This window comes from Thalassophryne amazonica, chromosome 10 (assembly GCF_902500255.1).
Source record: "Thalassophryne amazonica chromosome 10, fThaAma1.1, whole genome shotgun sequence".
Classification (NCBI taxonomy): Eukaryota; Metazoa; Chordata; class Actinopteri; order Batrachoidiformes; family Batrachoididae; genus Thalassophryne; species Thalassophryne amazonica.
This window is the reverse complement of record NC_047112.1, coordinates 27,728,863-27,752,857: the sequence shown is the minus strand read 5'-3', so window position 1 is coordinate 27,752,857 and position 23,995 is coordinate 27,728,863. Positions and strand designations below refer to the sequence as shown.

The 23,995-nt window shown below is 39.9% G+C and overlaps 1 protein-coding gene across 4 annotated transcripts in view; it reads left to right on the top strand.

Annotated features, from left to right (window-relative positions):
- Positions 1–22,725, top strand: part of slc44a5b (solute carrier family 44 member 5b) — a 172,097-nt gene extending 149,372 nt beyond the window's left edge. For 2 of the 4 annotated variants that reach the window (XM_034179639.1, XM_034179641.1), the window contains 8 exons: positions 3,606–3,868; positions 6,685–6,779; positions 6,877–6,980; positions 7,090–7,163; positions 7,476–7,546; positions 10,042–10,130; positions 15,150–15,234; positions 21,214–22,725. In XM_034179639.1, coding sequence (XP_034035530.1) covers positions 3,606–3,868; positions 6,685–6,779; positions 6,877–6,980; positions 7,090–7,163; positions 7,476–7,546; positions 10,042–10,130; positions 15,150–15,234; positions 21,214–21,323 — 891 coding nt within the window. In that variant the 3' untranslated portion in view covers positions 21,324–22,725. Of the gene's footprint in view, positions 1–3,605; positions 3,869–6,684; positions 6,780–6,876; positions 6,981–7,089; positions 7,164–7,475; positions 7,547–10,041; positions 10,131–15,149; positions 15,235–17,623; positions 18,618–21,213 lie in introns of those variants that run through there. The other 2 variants (XM_034179640.1, XM_034179638.1) reach the window with 1 other exon arrangement.
- Positions 22,726–23,995: the final 1,270 nt, after the last annotated feature.

Here is a 23,995-nt window from a genome sequence, read left to right as displayed (position 1 = left end):
TCCAGACTGTAAGCCGCTACTTTTTTCTCACGCTTTAAACACTGCAGCTTAAACAATGATGCGGCTAATTCATGGATTTTTACAGGCTTTCTCATAAGTCGAAATACGTCAGTTGATGGTGTCCATTAATTCGCTGAAAGCTGCTGTCCTCATGCAGTGTAAATTCACACACAAAGTAAATATAAATATATATATCTTACCTGTTCGTTTTAGTGGACTCATCAAAGAAAATCTGAAAAAAAATTACCCACATAAAGCATTCTGATTTTGGAAAATGATGTCTGAAAATACTTAAATTCCTTGTCATGGCTGAAGAAAAGTCCCTGTGGCACTTTGCGGCACAGTTGCTCCGTCAGATCAGTCAGTGGAGCTTCTGTCTGTTTTGCAATTAGTCGACTAATCGGATCATACGGAAATTGCCGCTTAATGCGTTGGGAAGCAGCTGCTCTTATATAACCATCATTAGCTTCAAGCTTGACGTGTTTAAGGTATATGCTAAACACTAACTAAAAATAAATACAATTAAGATGATAGTTCATTCAGCTTTTACTTGGTGACAAAGTCATCCATTAAAGAGGAACATATTTTTTAGCACTCTAATGTACCATTATAAAACATTAGCGTTATCACATTTCCTATTCAAACATGACATCCCTGTTATAACGTTACAGCAAACACATGACATATGTGTGTTAAGGCTAATGCAATCGTCATCCTTAATGTCAACTTTTACAGCTAAGTAAGTAGCTCACTATAGACATTAATGTTAGTGGCTAACTAGCCAATTAGCTTACCAAGAGGACTGTCTCACTTCGTCACAATCAGTCACAACATCTTTCCTTTTCAGATGCTCCTCCATCACCGTTGTACTGCCGTGGAAGGCAAGTTAAGCCTTGCAGATTTTGCATTGCACGTTTTTCTTTTTAATTTGACTAAAATGTTCCCAAACTTTTGAGCTTCATTGCTGGCAAGCCATGATATTGTATGGGCGTAACTTTTCCGGTGACATCATGGCTAACCTGGATTACCACTACTGTGCAGGTGCGTCAAGGACAGAAAGGCAGTGGAAGATACAGTGGCAGCTTTAAGAGAAAAACAAAGCTTAAAAAAGTAAATGATGGCCAGGCCCGGATCAAGACCGGTTTGGACCGATGTAGTTGCATCGGTCAGATTTTTTATGCATCTTTCGTCATCGGTTAAAAAAAAATCTCAAATAATCCCGAATAGTGACGAACGTTTCCCTGCGGTAAACACAGCTTTTGATTTGATCCCACAATGCACCGCACAGGTGGATCAAAACAAACATAGCGTCAGTCCAATCGAGTCGATGATCATGGCATCCAGGAAAAACGTTGTTGTGCAAGGAAAATTGGGCGCTTATTTCAGCAAGAAACAGTGAGTGGTTTATAAATAGTTTTCAGACAATAGTGTGGTTTGAAAGGCATTCTATGATGACTGAAATTACATTTTCGGTGGTTTTCCGACTAAAATCGTTGGTCAATTGTTGGCCGAAACTTGGAAAAAAAAACACTCGCTCAGTCGCTATCGATTGTTGATGCCGACGATATCGGACATACCACATGCATTGATTGTAAAAGTATTTAATTTATCCATAAATCATCATGGAAGTATGCCTGGTTTAAGTGTATTTATGCCACACACAAACTCCAGATTGGAAAACATTCTATTTATTTACCAAATACATGTATCCGAACGAAGGCATCCATTCGGTCACGTGGCATAGGACACTTTCCGATAATCAAAGAAATTAAATCATTATTGACACACAGAACTTTCTTCATATTTTAAATACACTGTAAATTGGTAGTTATATTTTTCTTCTGGGGCAAATAAATACTATTAGAAATAAATTCAAAAAATTCCAAACTGTAAATTTGTAGATCAATTTTTTTTTCTTCTGGAGCGAATAAATATTAAAAATAAATACTATAAAATTCTAAAAACTACACTGTAAATTTGCAGATCTACTTTTCTTCTGGAGCAAATAAATAAATTCTGCAAAATTCTAAAACTTATTTTTAAATTATAGGGAAGTTCCACAGCCATGTGATACACGAATAAAATAAAATCCGAATAAAAGAATGAAGATTATTGACTAGCAAGACACGTACGATTTTTATTTTATCATTGGGTAAAAATGCATCTGTCAGATTTTCACTCTGGATCCAGCCCTGATGAGTGCGTTGATTATTGAATTAGACACGTCAGTTTTAATATTCGGTGTAATCGTGACTATAGTCGACTAATCGTGGCAGCTCTATATCTGTCTGATTGTCCAAATTCTGTCCCTGCATCACTTGCATCTCTTTGGACTTGATTTTGAGAGTTCCAGAGAACAGCAAGAAAATGCAAATTCCATATTTGGAATGAGCTTTAGACCATTTTTCTGTTTAATTTGCCATGAAATAATTAGGGAGCTGACCACACATGACCATGAACCTGTGAGTTAGTCAATTATCCAGTTAGTTATGTCCTCTGAAATTGGAGGGCTGATGCAAAAAACAGGCCGTAATTCCTACAATGGTTAAAGTGATATTTTTGTTAATCCCCTTGAATTAAAACTGACAGTTAACTGTGCAAACACATCATGACTGCTTCATTTCACATCCACCACAGTGGTATACAGAGACAAAGATTGTCACTGTTCTCAATTTCTATTTACCCGACTGTATAATCAAACAAAGCATCTTTTTTGTTTCCTGTGAGTAATGGGGGCTAGATGGGCCAGGTTTTTTTTTTTGTTCTTGTTTTTTTTCTGTAGGTGAGTGCGCTGTACAGTGTAAATACAAAGCTGGCAGCTGTGAATGCTTATTTGACAGATGTTATTCAGGTTGCCAGTGTTGCAGACCAAACGGTCCCCCTAAAAATTGGTCCCCTCGATGACGCGGTTCACGGATTAACATCTTGTTTCTGCTTCAAACTGCACTCCAGTCATCATCTATCTCAACGACAGATATCTGAAGCTTTTGTACAGCAATCATTTCCACACAAATTCAGCATTATTTCATCAGAAAAGAGGGTGGGCGGCTAAACGAGCTGCTAGCTGATGCGTTCACTGTGCATCGGTCATTTCAAAGTGTCACGGACTTTCATCGAGTTTCTGCTTAAAACGGCCTTGTTTCTGCTTAAAACTGACTTTAGAATGATTTAAGAGGTTTTACCATCTTAAATTTTTAAGTTTTTATCATCTGATTACTTTGGGTGAAGAGACTCCGTGTCAGACATGCTGCTGTGGTCCGAAACGACGCATGTGCAGATGCAAAAGGCGGTCCAATTTTTAGGGGCGGAACGTTCGGTCTGCAACACTGTGCTTCCCTGTTGTGAATATTGCTCAACAGTTCTGAGAGTTGCCTAAGTGACCTCCAGTGAGTGTAGATTTAACTTATACTCAGTGAAATTCTTTGTTAATCATCAAAAAGATCAAAAGTAAAAAAGTAATCAACACCCTATAAGAAAAAGGCCAAAAAGTGAGAAATAACCATATTGTTTTCCTGAGACAGTGCTGCATGACTGTTGTTGAAACAGTAGCAGACGTTCATGATGCCTGACTGCACAACAAGATCAATTTCATTGCTTCCTTTCAGACCTTCCATCAGTCCAATGTTACCAAACTGTGCCCAGGGTCACAGTGCATGTTTGCCTTCTATGGTGGAGAGAGTCTGTACCACCGTTACATCTTAGTCCTCCAGCTGTGTAACGTGTTTGTATTCCTGTGGTTGGTCAACTTTACTATCGCCCTGGGCCAGTGCACCCTTGCCGGGGCTTTTGCATCCTACTACTGGGCTCTGAAAAAGCCAAACGACATCCCAGCGTGTCCTCTCTTCTCCTCATTTACTCGAGCCATACGGTAAGTAAGTGTCATAAAGTGAAACAGTGTGAAAACATTCAGTAAGAATTTACACCCGGTGATAATACCTTTATTTATATAGAACTTTCAGGCAGAAAATTTCAAAATGTTCTACATAGTAAAACATCAACACAAAGGCTAAAACACAAATTTAAACATCCATAAAATGAAATTAAAAGAAGAAACAAAACAAATGCATACATACAAACCAGCATATCATAAAAACTAACAAAAGTTAGTTGAAATTATTTCAAACTATATATGATATTAATAAGTATTACACAATAAATATGTTTTTAAATGGACATTAAAAAATAAAACCAAGGTGACTGTTCCACAAAATAACACGACACAGAAATTCAACTACGCGCCAGCTTCTTTGGCTTTTTAACACTATTGGCGTTGGCATTTTCATGAGCATTTGTATTGAACAGTAATGAGGGCAGGATCATCTGGAAACTCTGTTTGGATGTTGCACACATGTAGTGGATATTTGATTTTAGTTGTTGATCTTTTGGGCAAAAGCAGGAGGCTTAGGCTGCTGCATCCATATCTGGACAACCTTTTTTAGGATCGGCCAACATGGGAAAGTGGTTGGAAAAGGTTACCTATAGATAGTCTGCTTCAAGCTATTTACTTTAGATGCCAACATCTGGAGGAATCACAAGCTTGAAATCAGAAAAAAATGTGAAAGCTATCAAATTTAGAATTTGTAATGTCAGAACACTTATGGACAGCTCAAGCAGACTGGATTGAGAAGAACAGCTCTGATCACTCGCAAGCTACAAACTACAACTTAGACATTGTTGTTCTTAATGAAGCCAGACGTGAAGCAGATAAAAGGCCAGTTGAAAGAAGAAAAAAGAGGACACACTTTTTTTGTGAATGTGACATTTTCCTGATGCAATCAAGACTTCATGAGATTGGATTTGTTATCAAGAGCACCCTCCTTCTGATACTGACCAAAGTCCCCGTTGTCAGTGAAGGTTTGATGGCACAGCCACTCCATCTTTCAAAAACTGCATGACAACTGTCATCCTTGTTGTGTGTGCTCCCACATGCCAAAGACAAAGTGAAGGAAACATTACCTGTATTTACAGTACATGCAACTAGTGGCAATTTTCCCTGCATTTCAAAATAAAACAAACTTATCCCTCTTGGAAATGCGATTGCTTGAGTTGGAAGGGAGCACAACCACTGGAAAGGAACCACTGCTAAGAACAACATTGTACATTAATTTAAATGGAATGTTTAACCAAATGTGCCCAGGCTGATGTTATAACCAGCACCTTGTTCCAGCACAAGAACAGATTTAAAGTTTTATGCAAACGTCCGTGGTCAAAGCAGCGGCACTTGATTATTGATAACTTGGTCAGATGCAGAGATTCTCTGCATCTGACCAAGTTATGGATCTCTGAGATTGAAGAGACACTTTCCACACAAGAACCATCCCTGGAGCTAATGAGTGCTGTAGTCACCACTGAATCACCTGCACTGAGGTTCTTTTCAAGAATGCTCAGTCAAGACTTTTCTTTTTGAGAAAACTGTGTGCCATCTTGGACACCAGCATGGACTCCCAAAATTTCCTGTATATTTGTATTGTCAAGTGTGTCAGTAGCATGGCCCAAGAAGAGGGTCACCCCTTTGAATCTGGTCTGCTTGAGGTTTCTTCCTCAAATCATCAGAGGGAGTTTTTCTTGGTAAAGTTAGACCTTACTTGTGTGAAGCGCCTTGAGGCAGCTTTCTTGTGATTTGGTGCTATATAAATGAAATAAATTAAATTAAATTAAAACTGAGATCCTTTGGCATTAGCAAGAAGCTCCTACATGTCCTCTATCAGGGAATCTTGACTAACATTCTTTTTTAGTCTGTGCTCTTCTGGGGAGGCAACATCTGTGTTGATGATTGAAACAATCAACAAATTGATCAAGAAAGCTGGCTCTGTGATTGGCATTAATCTGGACTCACTAGAAGCCATTCTAGAAAAGAGAATAAGGACCTAGTTAAAGATTGTTTTGCTCTTTAAAAGCTATTCTTATTACGATGTCTTTAACAGCCTTAGAAGCTCTTTTAGTTCTTCATGATGACAAGAAAACACTGTTGAGCAGTGTTACTTAGAAATATGTCTTCCACATATTACATTTAATGTTACACTGGAAAAAACAGCTTATTTTGTGGTAGCTTCTCAAACAGCTGTGTCTTATGGGGAAAAAGGATTTTACTGAGTGTACACCACGCTTTAAACTGGTTTAGGTTCAGTGTCAAACACATTTCAGTTAGTTTTCAAACTGCTAACAAAACAGAGGCACTTTATTTTATTTTTTTTACAATATGGCAGTCCTTTGGTAACAGAGAAATGGGCCACATGGCCAAAATGTCAAAGCTGATGCTCCCTCACAATGTGGTACTCTTCATCTTAGTATCTCTTAGTAACCATTCATTTGATACAAAGTCATTACAGCGGTACCCAAGGATCCTCTGAAGAGATCTAGTACCAAAGACGTCCATTCATTGCCATGTTTCACTTAGTTGTAGCAGATAGATGGTTATTTTAGAGTTGTGGGAATGGACCAGTTGTCTGCCTGGGTGGTTGCCACCCAGGACCCAAGACAGTTCCATGGCAAAGCACAGCACCAGCGCATGCTCCCAGACTTGACTTTGGTGGTGGAATTACAGTGACTGTAAAATCTCACCATACATATTTTATCTTACAAGTAAAAACTTGTTCTGATTGTTTTTCCATTTGTAGAATTGTTCATTAATGTATCTGGTTTCAAACATTTTGCTACTTACACTGTTGGTCTCCTTTGTCACAGTTACCACACAGGTTCTCTGGCCTTTGGTTCTCTGATTCTCGCTGTGGTGCAGATGTTCCGAATTGTTCTTGAGTACATGGATCATAAACTCAAAGGTAAGCTGCACCTCTGAGATGCAGATATTCAAACACAGTTTACCTTATCCAAATGTGGTGTTAATTTTGATACTGATAGATCTATTCCATTTTCCAGGTAGTCATAACACATTTGCCCGTTTCATACTTTGCTGCTTCAAATGCTGCTTCTGGTGCCTGGAGCGTTTCATCAAATTTCTAAACAGAAATGCATACATTATGGTGAGCTGTACATGAATTGTCAAGAGCTCTGATCAGTTTTTTCTTGATTCGTGCATTGACACTGAATTACCCACTAGGGAGCGCTGTTAACCTTTTTTCCCCTCAACAGGTAGCAATATATGGCAAGAACTTCTGCACCTCTGCAAAGGACGCTTTCTGCCTCTTGATGAGGAATGTTATTAGGTAAAACCATTCCTTGCTTTCCACTGTTGACAGCAGTGCATATGCTACTACGAAGGTTTATTTATTATTTTATTTCTCAGTTTTGTTTCTGGCATCTCTGCATATTCAATTTTGGAAAAAAATCTTTGTTGCCAGGAAACATGTAATGCTAACACAAACAGCATTTGCAGTTACAAGCCTGAATGTGAAACCGTAACAGGAAGAGTGCTCCTAATTACCCTGCTTCCCAACACTGCATCTAAAGCGTAGAGTTTGCACTCAGCCCTTGAGGCTGTCTGTTGCATGACAGTGTTTTGTCTGTGTCATCTCTAGGGTCGCTGTCCTGGACAAGGTGACAGATTTTCTGCTGTTCTTGGGAAAACTTCTTATTTCAGGAAGCGTTGGTGAGTTTTATTGATTTGCTCATAGGGAAGTGCCATGAGCATTTAACAGTTAAAACAGTTTATTTATTTGGCACCAAAAATATAACATTCTCAGGGCACTTACAATCTTTAAACAATTAAAACAACAAAATTAAAATAATTTGAAGACAAATAAAAACCAATAAAAATGCAAAAGAAAAATAACAATACTAAAATTGACTCAGAATACATGCTTAAAATAATGTGACTTCAATTGTCTTTTAAAATTGTCCAAATTAAGTAGTTTGATATGATTAGGGATAGAGGTCCACACTTGTGGGGCTGTCCATGTGAAGGCACAAGTCCCAACCTGAATCCTACACCTGGGGACCTTCAGGTTGAGTTGGCTGCTGGAGCATAGCTGTCGCGGTGGATTGTGAGCCTCAATCAGACCTTGAAGATACATTGGTGCGAGCTTGTTAATGCACTTGTACATCAGCAGTGCAATCTTGAAGGATATGCAGAATAACAACGGTAGCCAGTGCAGATCTCTCAACAGAGGTGTCACATGGTCGTATTTTCTTGCACCACATACCACACGAGCAGCACAGTTTTGAAGCTTCTGCAGCTTACTCATGACGCATTTAGGCGCCCCGTACAGAAGGGCATTAGAATAGTCAATACTGGAGGTGACAAATACATGGACAATCCTTTCAGTAGCTGGTTTATAAAGATATTTCCTAATTTGTCGTATCCGCTTGAGTTGGTGAGATGTTAATTACATCTGTCAGAAGGAGCATAATTAATTACAATACACATATACATTTTATTCATTAGTTCTTTCATTTTCTATACCTGCTTATTTCAAAGGGGCAGGGGGTGGAATGTATCCCAGTGGTCACTGGCTGAGAGGCAGAGTACACCTTGGTCAGGCCACCAGTCTGTCACAGGGCCATATACATTATACATTTTAGATTATAAGATATTACTAAAATAATTCACTTGGTGCAGCCATGTCACTCTGTGCACACTTCAATCCACAAGATCTCAACAGTTAAGCAGAGTACAAGTACTCGTATGTCCTGATTATTACTTGGCTGGGAGACTGCTTAGGAACACCAGGAGCTGTGCATGTTTGTCCACGTGGACCTGGAGCTGCATTGGGACAACATCCAATGTTAAACTTGTGGCAAATTTGAATGCAGATCTCTACCAGATCCGTTATGGCGATGCAGTTAAACAAACCAAAAATAATTTAAAATTATTCAATTAATTTTTTTTTTCCATTAATATGTGTCCTCTCATGTATTTCCACTTAGTTATTGGAAGTTGAATTTACTGAAATGCAGTTTTTATATATCGGTAGGCAGAGGTGGGAGTAAGTCACAGTCAAGTCATTCTCAAGTCATCAGTCTGCAAGTCTCAAGTCAGCTGTCAAATATTTGGTGGTCATTATGACTTGAGACTTGACTTGGGACTTGCTGATTTGTGACTTGATGGTGACTTACTCCCACCTCTGCCTGTAGGTCTTCAAAAGGATTGTCATATAAATCTTAAAGGTTTTAAATTCAGCTTCAGTTTAATTTCAGTATCAAACTAAATTTAATTTAGACATTATCTGTAGGAATTATTTATACAGAAAGACAGTAATGTGTGGATTTATTACACAACCACAGAAACCTTGAACACATGAAACCAAGTCACATCTTGCTAACATTCGAGTGAGTGAGTGAGTGAGTGAAAGAGAGAGAAATGTACCTTTGTGCACTTCTCTCAACAAACTTGTTGATTCTCTGCACATATTGAAAACTATTAATATCAGGTGCAAATTGGTTACCAGGGGATTTACAGAGTCACAATATATTATACAAATAATGAATGTTTATGAGTACTAATATTTCATGAGGTGAAAGATGGAATGTTCCATTCAATGAGTCGATGTTGATCATCCATTTCAGGTCCTGGGAGATGGTGGTGCCCAGAAACCTGAATGTATGCACCATAAGCACAGTGCTGTTGTGGATGGTGGTTGGGGGGGCTCCTGCTGAGGTCCACTGCTATGTCCACAGTATTTAGAGCATTGAGTTCCAGATTGTTCAGCCCACACAATATGGTTGACATAATGCATGTTTCATATAAAATACAGGATAGCAGTACAATTCCAGCACAAAATAAGATTTATTTAATTAATTTATTTATTTATTTATTTTGCTGTGTCTCTTAAAAGTCTTACAAAGAATTACCTTGAACTCTGCAGACATATCGGAAATCTTTTCTATGTGCCTTCGGATATAAACGTCATTTACACTTAAAAAAAAAATACAAACCTGCTTCCAGGTTTCTTGTTTTAATTAATTGTATGCTGTTTTTTTCATGTATTTTCTTTTTTAATATAAAATTTACACATTTTATTTGTCTTCCTGATGAGTGAAAATGGTATGCATATCTGCAAATATGCTCATGGTACCCCATTATAATTTGCCTCCAATCTTGTATATTTATTTTTCATAAGCAGTGTGTTGTGTTCTGTCTTTCAGGTGTTCTGGCATTTTTCTTTTTCACACGCAAGATACCAGTTATCCAAGAACAGGTGCCATCCCTAAATTACTACTGGGTCCCCCTGCTGGTAAGGAATGAAAACTTTTAGACCTTAATAGCAATGCTAGTCCTTGAAGCTGCTTGGGTTTTGTGCAGATTAAGATCTGTGTCAGATTCAGATTTACTGTAAGCATTACATATTTGTAAAGCACTACACATTTTGTATTGTTCTCTGATTTTTTCATATCTGAATTACTGTGCAGAGTTTTGGGGTAACAGCTACAGGACTTCACTCTGACCGTTATGCATGCTCCAGAAAAAATCCATTAAAATGATGCATAAGGCGGGTTAAATGGTAAATGGTAAAATGGTAAATGGACTGCACTTACGATATAGCGCTTTTCCATCTGCATCAGACGCTCAAAGCACTTTACAATAATGCCTCACATTCACCCTGATGTCGTGATCATAATTTATTATTCGTGAACTCTTGCCTGATAAAATTGCCTGATGTGCTACAATTTCAAACACCTCAGTTAATGTACAAAGCAAGAAACAAACTGCTGACAGATAACTTACAAAAACTCCTTCTTGAGAGAGAGGGTGAGTATAATTATGGGGAAAACCTAAATTATAAAACCCTAAGTGTTCGAACAACCATGAAAACAATGTGCATTTCAGTCAGTGGTGTGAAGCTCTGGAACAAACTCGGTAAAGAGCTGAAACAAAGTCCAAGCATGAGTCTGTTTAAAAAAAAATTAAAAAAAAAGGCTGAAACTGGTTATTATAAATAGGTACGGGAATGAGGAGGGGAGGTGAACTGTACAGATATTCAAAGAATGTGTTGGGATGTGCATATGTGTGTATGGTTTATAAGGGTGCGAATGTGTACCTATGTAGGACTCTGCAGGGAGTTATATTGTGGTTGGAATGTTATTTTGGACTGGAGATGTATACTGGTTTGCACATATACTGGACTAGTGTATATTTGGGCTTAAAATCTATTTGGTGTCTTGGGGGGGGGGGGGAGGGGGTATGTATACATATATGCTCGTGTGTATGTACCCACGCACACATATACATCATCATCATCATCATCTTCAACCGCTTATCTGGGATTGGATCATGGGGCAACAGCTCCAGCAGGGGACCCCAGACTTCCCTTTCCTGTGCCATATTGACCACCTCTGACTGGGGGATCCTGAAGCATTCCCAGGCCAGTGGTGAGATATAATCTCTCCACCTAGTCCTGGGTGTCCTCCCAGATGGACATGCCTGGAACACTTCCCTAGGGAAGTGCCCAGGGGGCATCCTTACCGGATGCCTAAACCACCTCAGCTGGCTCCTTTCAACATGAAGGAGCAATGGCTCTACTCTGAGCTCCCCACAGATGACCGAGCTTCTCACCCTGTCTTTAAGGGAGACACCAGCCACCTTCCTAAGGAAACCCATTTTAGCTACTTGTACCTGCAATCTAGTTCTTTTGGTCATGACCCAACCCTCATGACCATAGGTCACTGGCCTCGGACAGTGGACTCATCTCTGTGCTTGTTCTGTTAGACCTCAGTGCTGCTTTTGATACTGTTGACCATAAAATTTTATTACAGAGATTAGAGCATGCCATAGGTATTAAAGGCACTGCGCTGCGGTGGTTTGAATCATATTTGTCTAATAGATTACAATTTGTTCATGTAAATGGGGAATCTTCTTCACAGACTAAAGTTAATTATGGAGTTCCACAAGGTTCTGTGCTAGGACCAATTTTATTTACTTTATACATGCTTCCCTTAGGCAGTATTATTAGACGGTATTGCTTAAATTTTCATTGTTACGCAGATGATACCCAGCTTTATCTATCCATGAAGCCAGAGGACACACACCAATTAGCTAAACTGCAGGATTGTCTTACAGACATAAAGACATGGATGACCTCTAATTTCCTGCTTTTAAACTCAGATAAAACTGAAGTTATTGTACTTGGCCCCACAAATCTTAGAAACATGGTGTCTAACCAGATCCTTACTCTGGATGGCATTACCCTGACCTCTAGTAATACTGTGAGAAATCTTGGAGTCATTTTTGATCAGGATATGTCATTCAAAGCGCATATTAAACAAATATGTAGGACTGCTTTTTTGCATTTACGCAATATCTCTAAAATCAGAAAGGTCTTGTCTCAGAGTGATGCTGAAAAACTAATTCATGCATTTATTTCCTCTAGGCTGGACTATTGTAATTCATTATTATCAGGTTGTCCTAAAAGTTCCCTAAAAAGCCTTCAGTTAATTCAAAATGCTGCAGCTAGAGTACTGACGGGGACTAGAAGGAGAGAGCATATCTCACCCATATTGGCCTCTCTTCATTGGCTTCCTGTTAATTCTAGAATAGAATTTAAAATTCTTCTTCTTACTTATAAGGTTTTGAATAATCAGGTCCCATCTTATCTTAGGGACCTCGTAGTACCATATCACCCCAATAGAGCGCTTCGCTCTCAGACTGCAGGCTTACTTGTAGTTCCTAGGGTTTGTAAGAGTAGAATGGGAGGCAGAGCCTTCAGCTTTCAGGCTCCTCTCCTGTGGAACCAGCTCCCAATTCAGATCAGGGAGACAGACACCCTCTCTACTTTTAAGATTAGGCTTAAAACTTTCCTTTTTGCTAAAGCTTATAGTTAGGGCTGGATCAGGTGACCCTGAACCATCCCTTAGTTATGCTGCTATAGACGTAGACTGCTGGGGGGTTCCCATGATGCACTGTTTCTTTCTCTTTTTGCTCTGTATGCACCACTCTGCATTTAATCATTAGTGATCGATCTCTGCTCCCCTCCACAGCATGTCTTTTTCTTGGTTCTCTCCCTCAGCCCCAACCAGTCCCAGCAGAAGACTGCCCCTCCCTGAGCCTGGTTCTGCTGGAGGTTTCTTCCTGTTAAAAGGGAGTTTTTCCTTCCCACTGTAGCCAAGTGCTTGCTCACAGGGGGTCGTTTTGACCGTTGGGGTTTTACATAATTATTGTATGGCCTTGCCTTACAATATAAAGCGCCTTGGGGCAACTGTTTGTTGTGATTTGGCGCTATATAAAAAAATTGATTGATTGATTGATTGATAGGTGAGAGTAAGAACGAAGATTGACCAGTAGATCGAGAGCTTCACCTTTTGGCTCAGCTCCCTTTTTATCACAACAGTACGGCAGAGTGAATGTAATACCGCCCCTGCTGTGCCGATTCTCCAGCCAAACTCACGGTCCATTGTCCCCTCACTCATGAACAAGACCCCGAGATACTTGAGCTCCTTCACCTGGGGCAAGACTGCATTTCCTATCCGGAGTAGGCAATCTATCGGTTTCCTGCTGAGAACCATGGCCTCAGATTTAGAGGTGCTGATCCTCATCACAGCCGCTTCACACTCAACTGTGAACCTATCCAGTGAGTGTTGGAGGTCACAGGCTGATGAAGCCAACAGGACCACATCATCTGCAAAAAGCAGTGATGAGACGCTGAGCCCGCCCATACTGAAGACCCTCCACCCAACTACACCTCGATATCCTGTCCATGAATATCACAAACAGGATTGGTGACAAGGTGCAGCTCTGGCGGAAGCAACACCCCACGGCACTGAAAACGAGTCCAACCTACTGCTGAGCACCTGAACACAGCTCTCACTTTGTGAGTACAGAGATTGGATGGCCCTGAGAAGGGACCCCCTCAGTCCATACTCCCGCAGCACCTCCCACAGTATCTCCTGGGTTACCCGATGATACGCCTTCTCGAAGTCCACAAAACACATGTAGACTGGATGGGCATACTCCCAGGCACCCTCCAGATCCTTGTGAGAGTGAAGGGCTGGTCGGTTGTTCCACAACCAGGATGGAACCCACATTGTTCCTCTTCAGAGGTTTGACTATCAGCCAAACCCTCCTTTCCAGCACCATGGAGTAGACTTTACCAGGGAGGCTGCGTAGTGTGATGCCCCTGTAACTGGCACACACTCTCTGGTCACCTTTTTTAAATATGGGATGATACACACATGTACATACAGGCATAAAATGTGTGTAGGGTGACCCAAAAAAACAGAACCCCCCCAAAAAAGTAATAAATCCTACAACTTAAACTTTAAACTTCAGTCTGTGTACAATCATTCCTCAAAGGTTCAGTTATCTTGGTTGCTTTGCATAAAAGTCATGTCCTTTCAAATTTATGCTCCAAATGGTTTGATTTGTTGGCAAAACAGGCCACCAGGCAAAATGTCTCTTCCTTGGTTGACAAGACATGTTGGGGAAGATGATTGTTCCAATTGTCTGTAGGATTTATTGCAGTCTTTATGGGTTCTGGGGTTTTTGGGTCACTGTGTGTGTGTGTGTGTGTGTGTGTGTGTGTGTGTGTGTGTGTGTGTGTGTGTGTGTGTGTGTGTGTGTGTGTGTGTGTGTGTGTGTGTGTGTGTGTGTGTGTGTGTGTGTGTTAATACTGTGGATTAGGTATATGTGCTGATTTTGATATTTTGGTCACTTCTGGTGGAATGTCTGAAATGAATTATTCATTCATTCATGCTGTGTATACTGTCAATACTCTGTACTGCCAGTGACACTACATTCTGTTTGAAGCATGCACCTTTGTTATAAAACTATTGCATAGATTCTGTTGTACCTGTACTTGCTTCTGCTTCATCGGTATCTGCATTATTGCGATTTGTTTGAAATAAATCTACATTGACATTGCTGTCCCCTTGAGTTTTTCACAAAGTTTAAATTAAAAAAAAGACTTCATGTTAAAATCTATGCATTATAAATAGTACATTTATTTCAGTGGGATATACTGGTACAGTATTTATTTTGGCATTTTAAAATAAGAATGTATGTTACTTCTTCCACGCCTTGATTCCATATTGTGACGTGGACGTGAGTCTCCAGCTCTCCCTGGCCTGGACACAAGCTCACTCAGCTGCTGATTACCCGAACAACATCAAACATTTAAATGACGACACAAAATGTTTGTAATTTGAAGGGGAGATAAGTAAAGTGGTGCATCATGTATATCAATGAGTTGCACATTTTTTGAAATCAGTCATTTAAAAAACAATTTGCTGATGAATGAATTGTGTTGTTTTGCTTTTCACAGACTGTGATATTTGGATCCTACCTGATTGCACATGGCTTTTTTAACGTCTACGCCATGTGTGTGGACACTTTGTTCATTTGCTTTTGTAAGTATGCTGGTTTTTGTTCCTACGTTCATCACACACTGTGAGAATATGCCTGTCTGTCAGTATTAGTAAAGTGGGTACAGACTAAAGCCCCTTTCACACCGGGGGTGCTCCCGGTTGCTCCCATTTGCGCCGTGCATCATTATGACGCTGCCGCGTGGAAGCAACTCAGTACAGAGACGATGCAGCTCGGCGCCACAACAGCGCAAGGGGCGCAAAAGAGGAAGCAAGTCGGGCGCCGAAAAATTAAACCTGTTTAATTTTTTTGGCGTCCTGTGCTCGACGCAGAAAGGAAGTGGTTCCAGCGCAAGTCGGGGCAAAGAGGCGTTACTCGGAAGCCACACCCTCGAAAGACCACACTACCCGATGCCAATTTATGATTTCTGCTGTGTTCCGTTGTTCCCGAAGTATAAATCACGCAGGATTGTTTTTATACACTTGTACTCAATACAGTAAAAACTACACGCTTAAAAAAAAGACCACAGAAAAAAAATGCTGATTGCAGCTCAGCTCCTTCTCTGTGTGGAGCTGTCTGGTGAAGAGAGGCACTGTGAACCAGCTGCAGCTTCTTCTCTCACAAATGTGTTTAAATAAAATCCATAAAAGTCCTGCTCACAGACTGAGACATCCAGAGACATCCAGTAAAAAGTCCGGACATCTCCAGTCCACTCATGGACGGGACGGTTCGTTCACACACGCACATGTGAACAATTAAAAGAAAAAAAAATTGTCTGCAGGCAGTTAGTTCCTTTCTCTCCTCAAACTCTCTCATCACAGTTAATAAAAGGACACAAGTCCTGCTCACAGACTGATTGCCAGAGACAGGACATGTCAACATTAAGTAGAACTCCAGACATCTCCACATTTGCTCAAGGACGGTTCGTTCGCGCGCATCTCGCGGTCATAGGAGGAAAGATAAACTATAACAGAACTCAGAGTGCAGCCCTGCAGTTCAGCACAACAACAAGTAGAAGAGAAGTCAGAGTGCACAGTCTGTCTGCAGCCAAACTGTGCACTCTGACTTCTCTGTGCAGAGAACCTGCAGGCTGCGTTCTCACCTCCTCTCTGCCCCCTGCTGCGCGCCCCTGACGCAGATATTCCTGTGTTGTCATGACACAACAGGAAGCAACTGGAAGTGGCCCTGGTGTGAAAGGGGCTTAAAGGTCGAGTAGCGTGGCAGTACTTTCACGAACCCCATACAGATCCAAGTTTAAAATAAAAAGGGGGGGAAGGAAAAGTTGTGTGTATGTTCTCTCTGCGAGTGCTTTTATGAACATTATGTCGTACAGTAAGAAATGTTGGTCCCACATTCTCAGTTTTTACATCAAATCGCTCACAAAGTATAAGTTTCTGTTGGCTCTAATGCAGCCTTTCTCAAAGAATGGTCTGCGGACCACTGGTGGTCCATGAGCAACCCCTAGTGGTCCTTGAGTATGTTGGTAAAAGATCACATTTTAAATTATCATATTCTGACTCAGAGTTTAATAAATAGTAATATATGTTGTAAGGATAAGCAGACCTACTGTTTCTGCATATTTTGGAGTTAGGTGGATTAGTGGTTAGCATTGTTGCCTCACAGCAAGAGGCTCGTGTTCGATTCCCACCTATGGCCTTTCTGTGTGTAGTTTGCATGTTTGTTTGCATGTTTGTGTGGGTTTCCTCCGGGTGCTCCGGCTTACTCCCACATTTAAAGACATGCAGGTTAGGTGAATTGGAAACTTTATAATTGTCCAGGTCTCCCTTGCAAAAGCGTTTTAGATCTCAATAGGACTAACCTGGTTACATAAAGGTTCAATTAAATAGGTGGTCCACAAAATTTTTCTTAATCGTTAAGTTGTCTTTGGTCTGGAAAAGTTTGAGAAACACTGCTCTAATGGCACATTTCATCAGAAAGTACAGTGTTGGCAACAAATAAAAATTTTCAAATTCACCTACTGCCAGAAGTGACTGAGACCACAGAGCAGATTTGGGCTTAAATGACTCTACCACGCTCACCAAACTGAACATTTTTCCTGAAGCTCCTCTGACAATTGTTCAGAATTAACATTCATACAACAATCACAGTTGAGTGTCTTTTAGCTTGTGCTGACATTATGTAGAAAAGAAACAGTTTGGTTTGCTGGGGGGGTCATTTAAAAACTAAATTTAAGGGGGTCAAACCCTAATCCAAAAAGCTTGTTGTGGCTGGTTGAATTCACTTTTCCTCTGTAAAACTGGTTACTAATTGCTTAAACTGATTCCTGTTCGTTCACTGTTTCTTCAGTTCCTGTTTGACCTGATTAAGCCTTTGCCTTCCTTTTCTTCTGTTTCTCTTTCTGGCTGTCACTCTGCACTCTGCTATTCCTGCTGCTTTCTGTGCTGGGATCTGGGATCTGGGATCTGGCATCAGGTGAAGACCTGGAGAGGAATGACGGTTCTTCCTCCAGGCCCTACTACATGTCTCCTGGCCTGCACAAGATCCTGCGCAAAGGAGAGGACGGTGCCAAATTGGGCTCCGGCTCCTGAGCAAAGTGCTGCAGTGTTACTGAACCCCTGACTCTCTCTCTTTCTCTCTCTCTCAGTTCTCCATAACTGTTGTACAGTACGTGTGGGGGTGGGATGTTAGAGAGTGACTTCTGTAGGGCTAAACATCAATCCGGATGCATCCAAGTGTGGCCAGGAAGGACCTGGATGAGACGGGACATGCTTTTGTTTCCTCAGACAAAAGGCCCGCAGGACTGGAAAAGGACCTGTGTTCACTTCCTCTCTTGAGCCAACTCAGATACTTGCCTTTTTTCTGCATTTGTTCTCTAGTTTTTCTTTTCTTCCAATATATTCTCTGCTGACCTCTGCCTTACTGAGAGGGTACACGTCAACAAGAAGGATGCAGCAGGCTGAGAAGAAGCAAATATACAGACATTAAGTTGTACAGATGTTACAGATGGACTATGACATAAGACACCATTCACGATGAAATGGTGAACTTATGGGTCACTCTCTTCTAGCACTTTGATCTTCTGAGTGTTAAAATCATGTTTGATAGGCACTTTCATATATCTTTTTTTTTCTGTCTAGCATGATGACTGATTTTCTAGTTTGCGCTGACCCACAGTATCTACACCAACACACACTCACAGACTCCACGGCCCAAATGGTGCATTATTTTGCACTAAACAAAACCGGCTTCTCACGTTTCACATCATTTGCACAAAGTCACGTTTATCTGGAAAGTTTCTGTTCTGTTCGCAGATGTACTGTAAATGAAACAGACTTTGTGGGAGGTCAAGACTTAAAGAGACTTCATTTATTTGCTTTACATTTTGAGTCCAACCTGATCATTTTCTGGACACGTCTGAATGCAGCCACTAGTTTATGTGCCTAGCTGTGGGGAAAAATACAAAACACAACTGATTTGTTGCTTATTCTGTGACTTTAGGCTTAACACCAGGATCCTTTGAGATACAGTTTATAAATGGATGTCAAAGCCATTTTTGGTAAAAACATTTTTTATTGGATGGTTCAGATGTAGTACTGTTTTAATACCAAGTATAATACACACATCTGTATGGAGGTAATTCAGTGTTCTTTTTGTAAAGGAGACATTTTTTAATCAATGAAATACAATGAAAATGCGATTCTTTTTTTTTCCTTTTTTTGAATAAACTTAAACAGTTTAAGTCTTACTCCTTCATAGCATAGTATGTGTTTATGCAGGGGTGTTTCCACAGGGTTTTTTTTTTTTTTGTGGCTGGGGTAGATTTGGGTGTGATTTAGTGGCATAGTAACAGACCTTTTTGTAAAAATTCAAGTGCCTACTACCGTATTTTCCACAGTATAAGTCATACCTGTTTAAAAAAAAAATGCTTCTTGAAGAGAAAAAACCTAGATAAAGTCACACCAGACTATCAAGTTAATTTAATTCAATTTATTTAATTTATATAGCGCCAAATCACAACAAAGTTGCCTCAAGGCGCGTCACACAAGTAAGGTCTAACCTTACCAACCCCCAGAGCAAGCACACGATTTTTACTCCAGAAAAAACGGTACATCCAGTGGTGCTTGAAAGTTTGTGAATCCTTGAGCTTTTACAGATCTGAATTTTGTAGTGGTGGCCAAGTGGTTAATGCGCTTGGTTTCAGTTCAGAAGGTTCCAGGTTCAAATCCCACCCCTGCCACATTTCTCCATGTAATGTGGAGCTGCGTCAGGAAGGGCATCCGGCATAAAACCTGTGCCAATTCAACATGCAGACCCACCTTGGATTTGCTGTGGCGACCCCAAGTGCAAACAAGGGAGCAGCCGAAGGGACTTACTATCGTAATTAAAGAACATAATTCAGGCTTCTCTACATTAACATTTCTAAAATTTTATTTGCATCATATTATAGAGATTGATTTTCCCTGTGAGTGTAAAGTGCATTTTTTTTAAAAGAATTTTAATACAAAGCAGCCTGATTTTTATTTATTTATTTATTAACATCATCACAAAGCTCAGTCATGTAAAAGTTCACAAACCTTCAAGCACTACTATACATGTTATGATTCCACACTAGGGGTTGCGTTACTGTTTAAAGTTGAAATTTTTCTTATGAAAATTCTGATGAGGTTGACTGACCATGATTGATCTCGCTAATAGTGGAGCGTGAGAGAAAAGAAATGCTTTATATCCACAAAATTAATGCATTTGCTGATAACTCATGATGCATTTTTTTAAACTAACAGGTGGAAATGACTGCACACCGTGTCTGCTACAAGTTCCATTTAAGTACGACAGACATTTTAAATATTACTGTAAGAAAAAATGAAATTGCACAAGATTCAGTCTGTGGTTTGCGCAACTGCGCGAAAGGGAGGCAGAAGGCAACTAATTACACTTCATCAGGTAGTAACGGCCATCAGTAGTTTGTAATGATCATAACCATGCCATAATCATGTGCTCAGTGAGTAGTCAACGTCAAGCTAACAGCATTATTGTAGAGCAGTAAGGTGGTCTGTGTGACCCCATGCACAACAGACAGAACTGAGAACCAAAGTGGTTGTTTAAAAATCGTAGTTCCCCTACGCACCGAACAACAAACAACGCGGTCAGGATACAGGTTGCTGTCTTTTAGGTTGGGCTGTTCTTCTCACTTTTGGAGTGTTAAGCCACCTTGACACTTGATCTTGGGTGCAGTCTTGTGTGCCAGTGAGTAAACTCTTTGTAAACTCTTGTGAACTGTTCAATGACATGCAGTGTTTGCAAACAGGTGCACAGTATTCATGGCTAGTTCACACAAGTGCCACAAAATTTATGCATGCCAGGATTTTTGAACATTTCAAAATTTTCTTTATGCTCTGGCGTGCAGTCTTGCATAGTTTATGACAAGTTTACAACAGTTTATGATGAGTTTACGCACTGGCTCTCAAATTCATGCAAGTGTCAAGGTGGCTTTAGACGTCCATATTCCAGTCTCTCAATTTCATCTGGTTCTGGTTCCTGCACAGTTATGTGGAAAGGAAATCTGCCATTTTTAATCATGCTAGCATATCTTAGATAGCTCAGTGGATAAGGAGCTGGGTTATATCAATATGTGGACTTGGAATTGAATCCCACTCATGCTACCTGTCTATGTCCTTGGACAATGCCTTGTCTCAGTACACCCAGCTGTAAATGGCTACCACTCTGACTGAGGTGACTTATCCACTTCACGTTACAGACTCTGGAGATCGATACTGGGCCTCAGAGCCTATATAGTTAATCTTCTACAAATTATAGCAATGAGAATGATACTTTGTAACTGAAGGCACTGTAGGTCCAGATCCATTGCTGTGGTGGTGCAAAGCTAAAAACCTGAGTAATTGTTGACTGGAATATGTCAGTTTTATGTTGGTGTTTATAGTTGAGCAACTGATATATTGGTGTGTGGGTGGGTGGGTGGGTGGGGGAGCTGCCTCTGTATTTCTACTTTTACTTTGATATACTGTATGTCTGTCTTAAATTAACAAGCCACTCCTGATTCCTAGTGTGGGACCTGGAGACAAATGACGGCTCTCCTGCTCAGCCCTACTATATGAACCACACCTTGAGGCGCATCCTGAAAAAGAAGAACGTGAAGATGAAGAGGAGAAGATAGGCACAAGAAGAAAGGTGAGGAAGGACAATGAATGGAGGTCTTTTACCAAAGCTCACTGCAACATGCACATCTGGGAAAAGACTTTTTTTTTAACCGGGACACATTAGTGGACAACAGAAGGACATGGTGGAAGAGTGGTGGTGGGTTTTGCCTCCCAACGAAAAGGTTCCCTGTTCAAAGCCACCCATGCTTCAATGTCCATGTGCATCTGGACTTGTCAGGAAGGACATCTGATGTGAAAGCAGTGCCAAATAAACATGCAGGATCTGCTGTGGTGACCCCTAGCAATGACAGGAGCAGCCAAAATTGTAGGCAAATGATAGATGTCTAATTGTAATGGTTTGATTCACCTACATTTGTAAATTAACTAGAGGTTGGTCAATATTTTATTTACAAGTAACCCTGCAGCCAGTTTAGAAATATGTTTTGTTTTTTGTTTGTTTGCCATTTTCGTGTTTGAGTTTGTCAAAACTATGGCAGCCCCTGCAAGTAATGGAATGTTATACATATAACCAGATAATAATTAACTATATACTCATTTATCGTCAAAAAATGTACTTCACAATAAGCTCTCGCATGAGTGTTGGTTTGTAATTGTTGGAGTTTATCAGACATCTTGGTGTTTATTTTACAGTTTCCATTATGTGCCACATGGTGGTGAGAGTTTATGTTAAATGGAGCATTCTAGAAAATAGGTTTAATGAAAACTGAGTTAGTTGACTCAGAGTTGAAAGAAAATGAGTGTTATAATAAGAATAATCTTTATTGTCCACAAATAGGGAATCTTTTCTTCAGTTTCAGGTTGGATAATACAGACAGCAGTGAAAGATATAGTTTCAGTCTATCGGTCTATAAGTCACATTTGTTTTTTAACTGTGGTACTACTACTGCTTCATACAACAAGAATATGAAATTAATCAGTGCATTATTTATTTATAATGCAAACACGACATTAGCGAGCAGAGGCAGGGGTGGTGGCCAAGTGGTTAAGGCCATCTAACATAAAACTTGCCAAATCAGCATGCAAATCCACCTCTAATCGGCTGTGGCGACCTCGAGTAAAACAAGGGAGAAGCCGAAGGTACTTTACTTACATTAGTGAGCAGAAGCTATGGGCTAATTAATGTTACTGGAAGAGAGGCTCGAGAGTAAACGTCTTTTAAATTTTTATTTCTACATCACATTTTATATGAACTGTTTTAATGTTGTTTTATTATGTTAAGCAAAAGTCCTACATGAATAGTGCTGCATAAATAAATGTTTTATTATTTATTATAAATTGCTTCTTGCTGCCCCTGAACAGATAACATGAAGAAGCAGCTAAATGTGTGCATGTTTACATTGCTAAATGTAAATATACTTGTTAATTGATTGAACATTTTTAAAACATTATAGTTACCATTAGCCTATCTGTCCTCTGTTGTTCTCTGACTTTCCCAAATAGTGCAAAGAAGTCAAGTGCCAAGTATTGTGAAGATTATTGTCTGTCGTTATTCGAGAGCGTGGTTTTTCAGTTTGAGAGCATGATTCATTTATTTCACTCATTCTCTAAGATCCAGCACGTTCTCCACATTCAGATCTTCTTGTTTTACGATGGCTAACATCCATCTTAATGGTCTTTCGCCGTCACCTTCTGCTGTGGATTGTAGATCAGACAGTACCTCATTCAGATCAGTATACAAAGCAGCTTGTCAGGCATGTAGACTGTCATCTTGTGGCCATAGATGATAATGCAGTATATATATTTTTTAATTTTTTAGCATATAGGACAAGCCAAATGAGTAAAGAAAGCATGACTTACAGTCTTCTATTGTGTGCATTATTGGTTAATTTAAAAAAAGAAAGAAAAAAAATGATTTTATTTGTTATTCAGCACTTTTATTTTTTATAGTGTTGTCGCTGTCACTTGATGTCAGTGAGTCATTTGTGTCATGGCAGCTGCTTTTTTCCACATTTCTGCCTGGGGTCTTTGTTTTTATGTGTATTTTTATATTAGTTCTAAGAATATGTTTTTTTTTCCAATCAACAAAAATTCAGACAGTAGAATCAGTTACTTTTGTTTTTTTGTTGTTTTTGCCTACCTCCATCTTTGTGTGTTATTGTCTTTTAATATTTTGAGATTCAGACTGAAATGCCAAGGACCCATGCTTGGATCATGAGAATGTTGGGGACTCAGACTCGGACCTGCAGCTAACAGACTCGATAATAACACTATCAGCTTCACAGAATGAGTTCAGGTGAACTCTGAAGCCGTCATTATGGCGTGGTATTTTGTGAAACTAACCTGCTTGCTTGCAGATTTTCTTCAGGTAGCTCAGAGTTTAACCTCCTGGATAGCTAAAGTCCAGACTGAAGAAATATCCAGTCAATATTGAAACACAAATTCCCAGCAGAATTCTGTTGAGAGAGGCTGATCATACTGTTTGAGCCTCACAGATTTTCTGCTCGTTTGATCATTTCTCTAAAAAATATCCTCAGTTTTGATGATAGCAGCACATCCAAGATGCTCCAGTTGTTCCGTGTGTGTTGCACTTTGTGGTTTCCAAGGCAACTACACGCACTGAAACATGTATTCTACACCTTTATCTTCCCAAGTCACACCACCATGAAATTTATCAAAGTACAATTCCACAGAAATGCAGGTTTCACTCTTAAATCAAAATAACTTAATT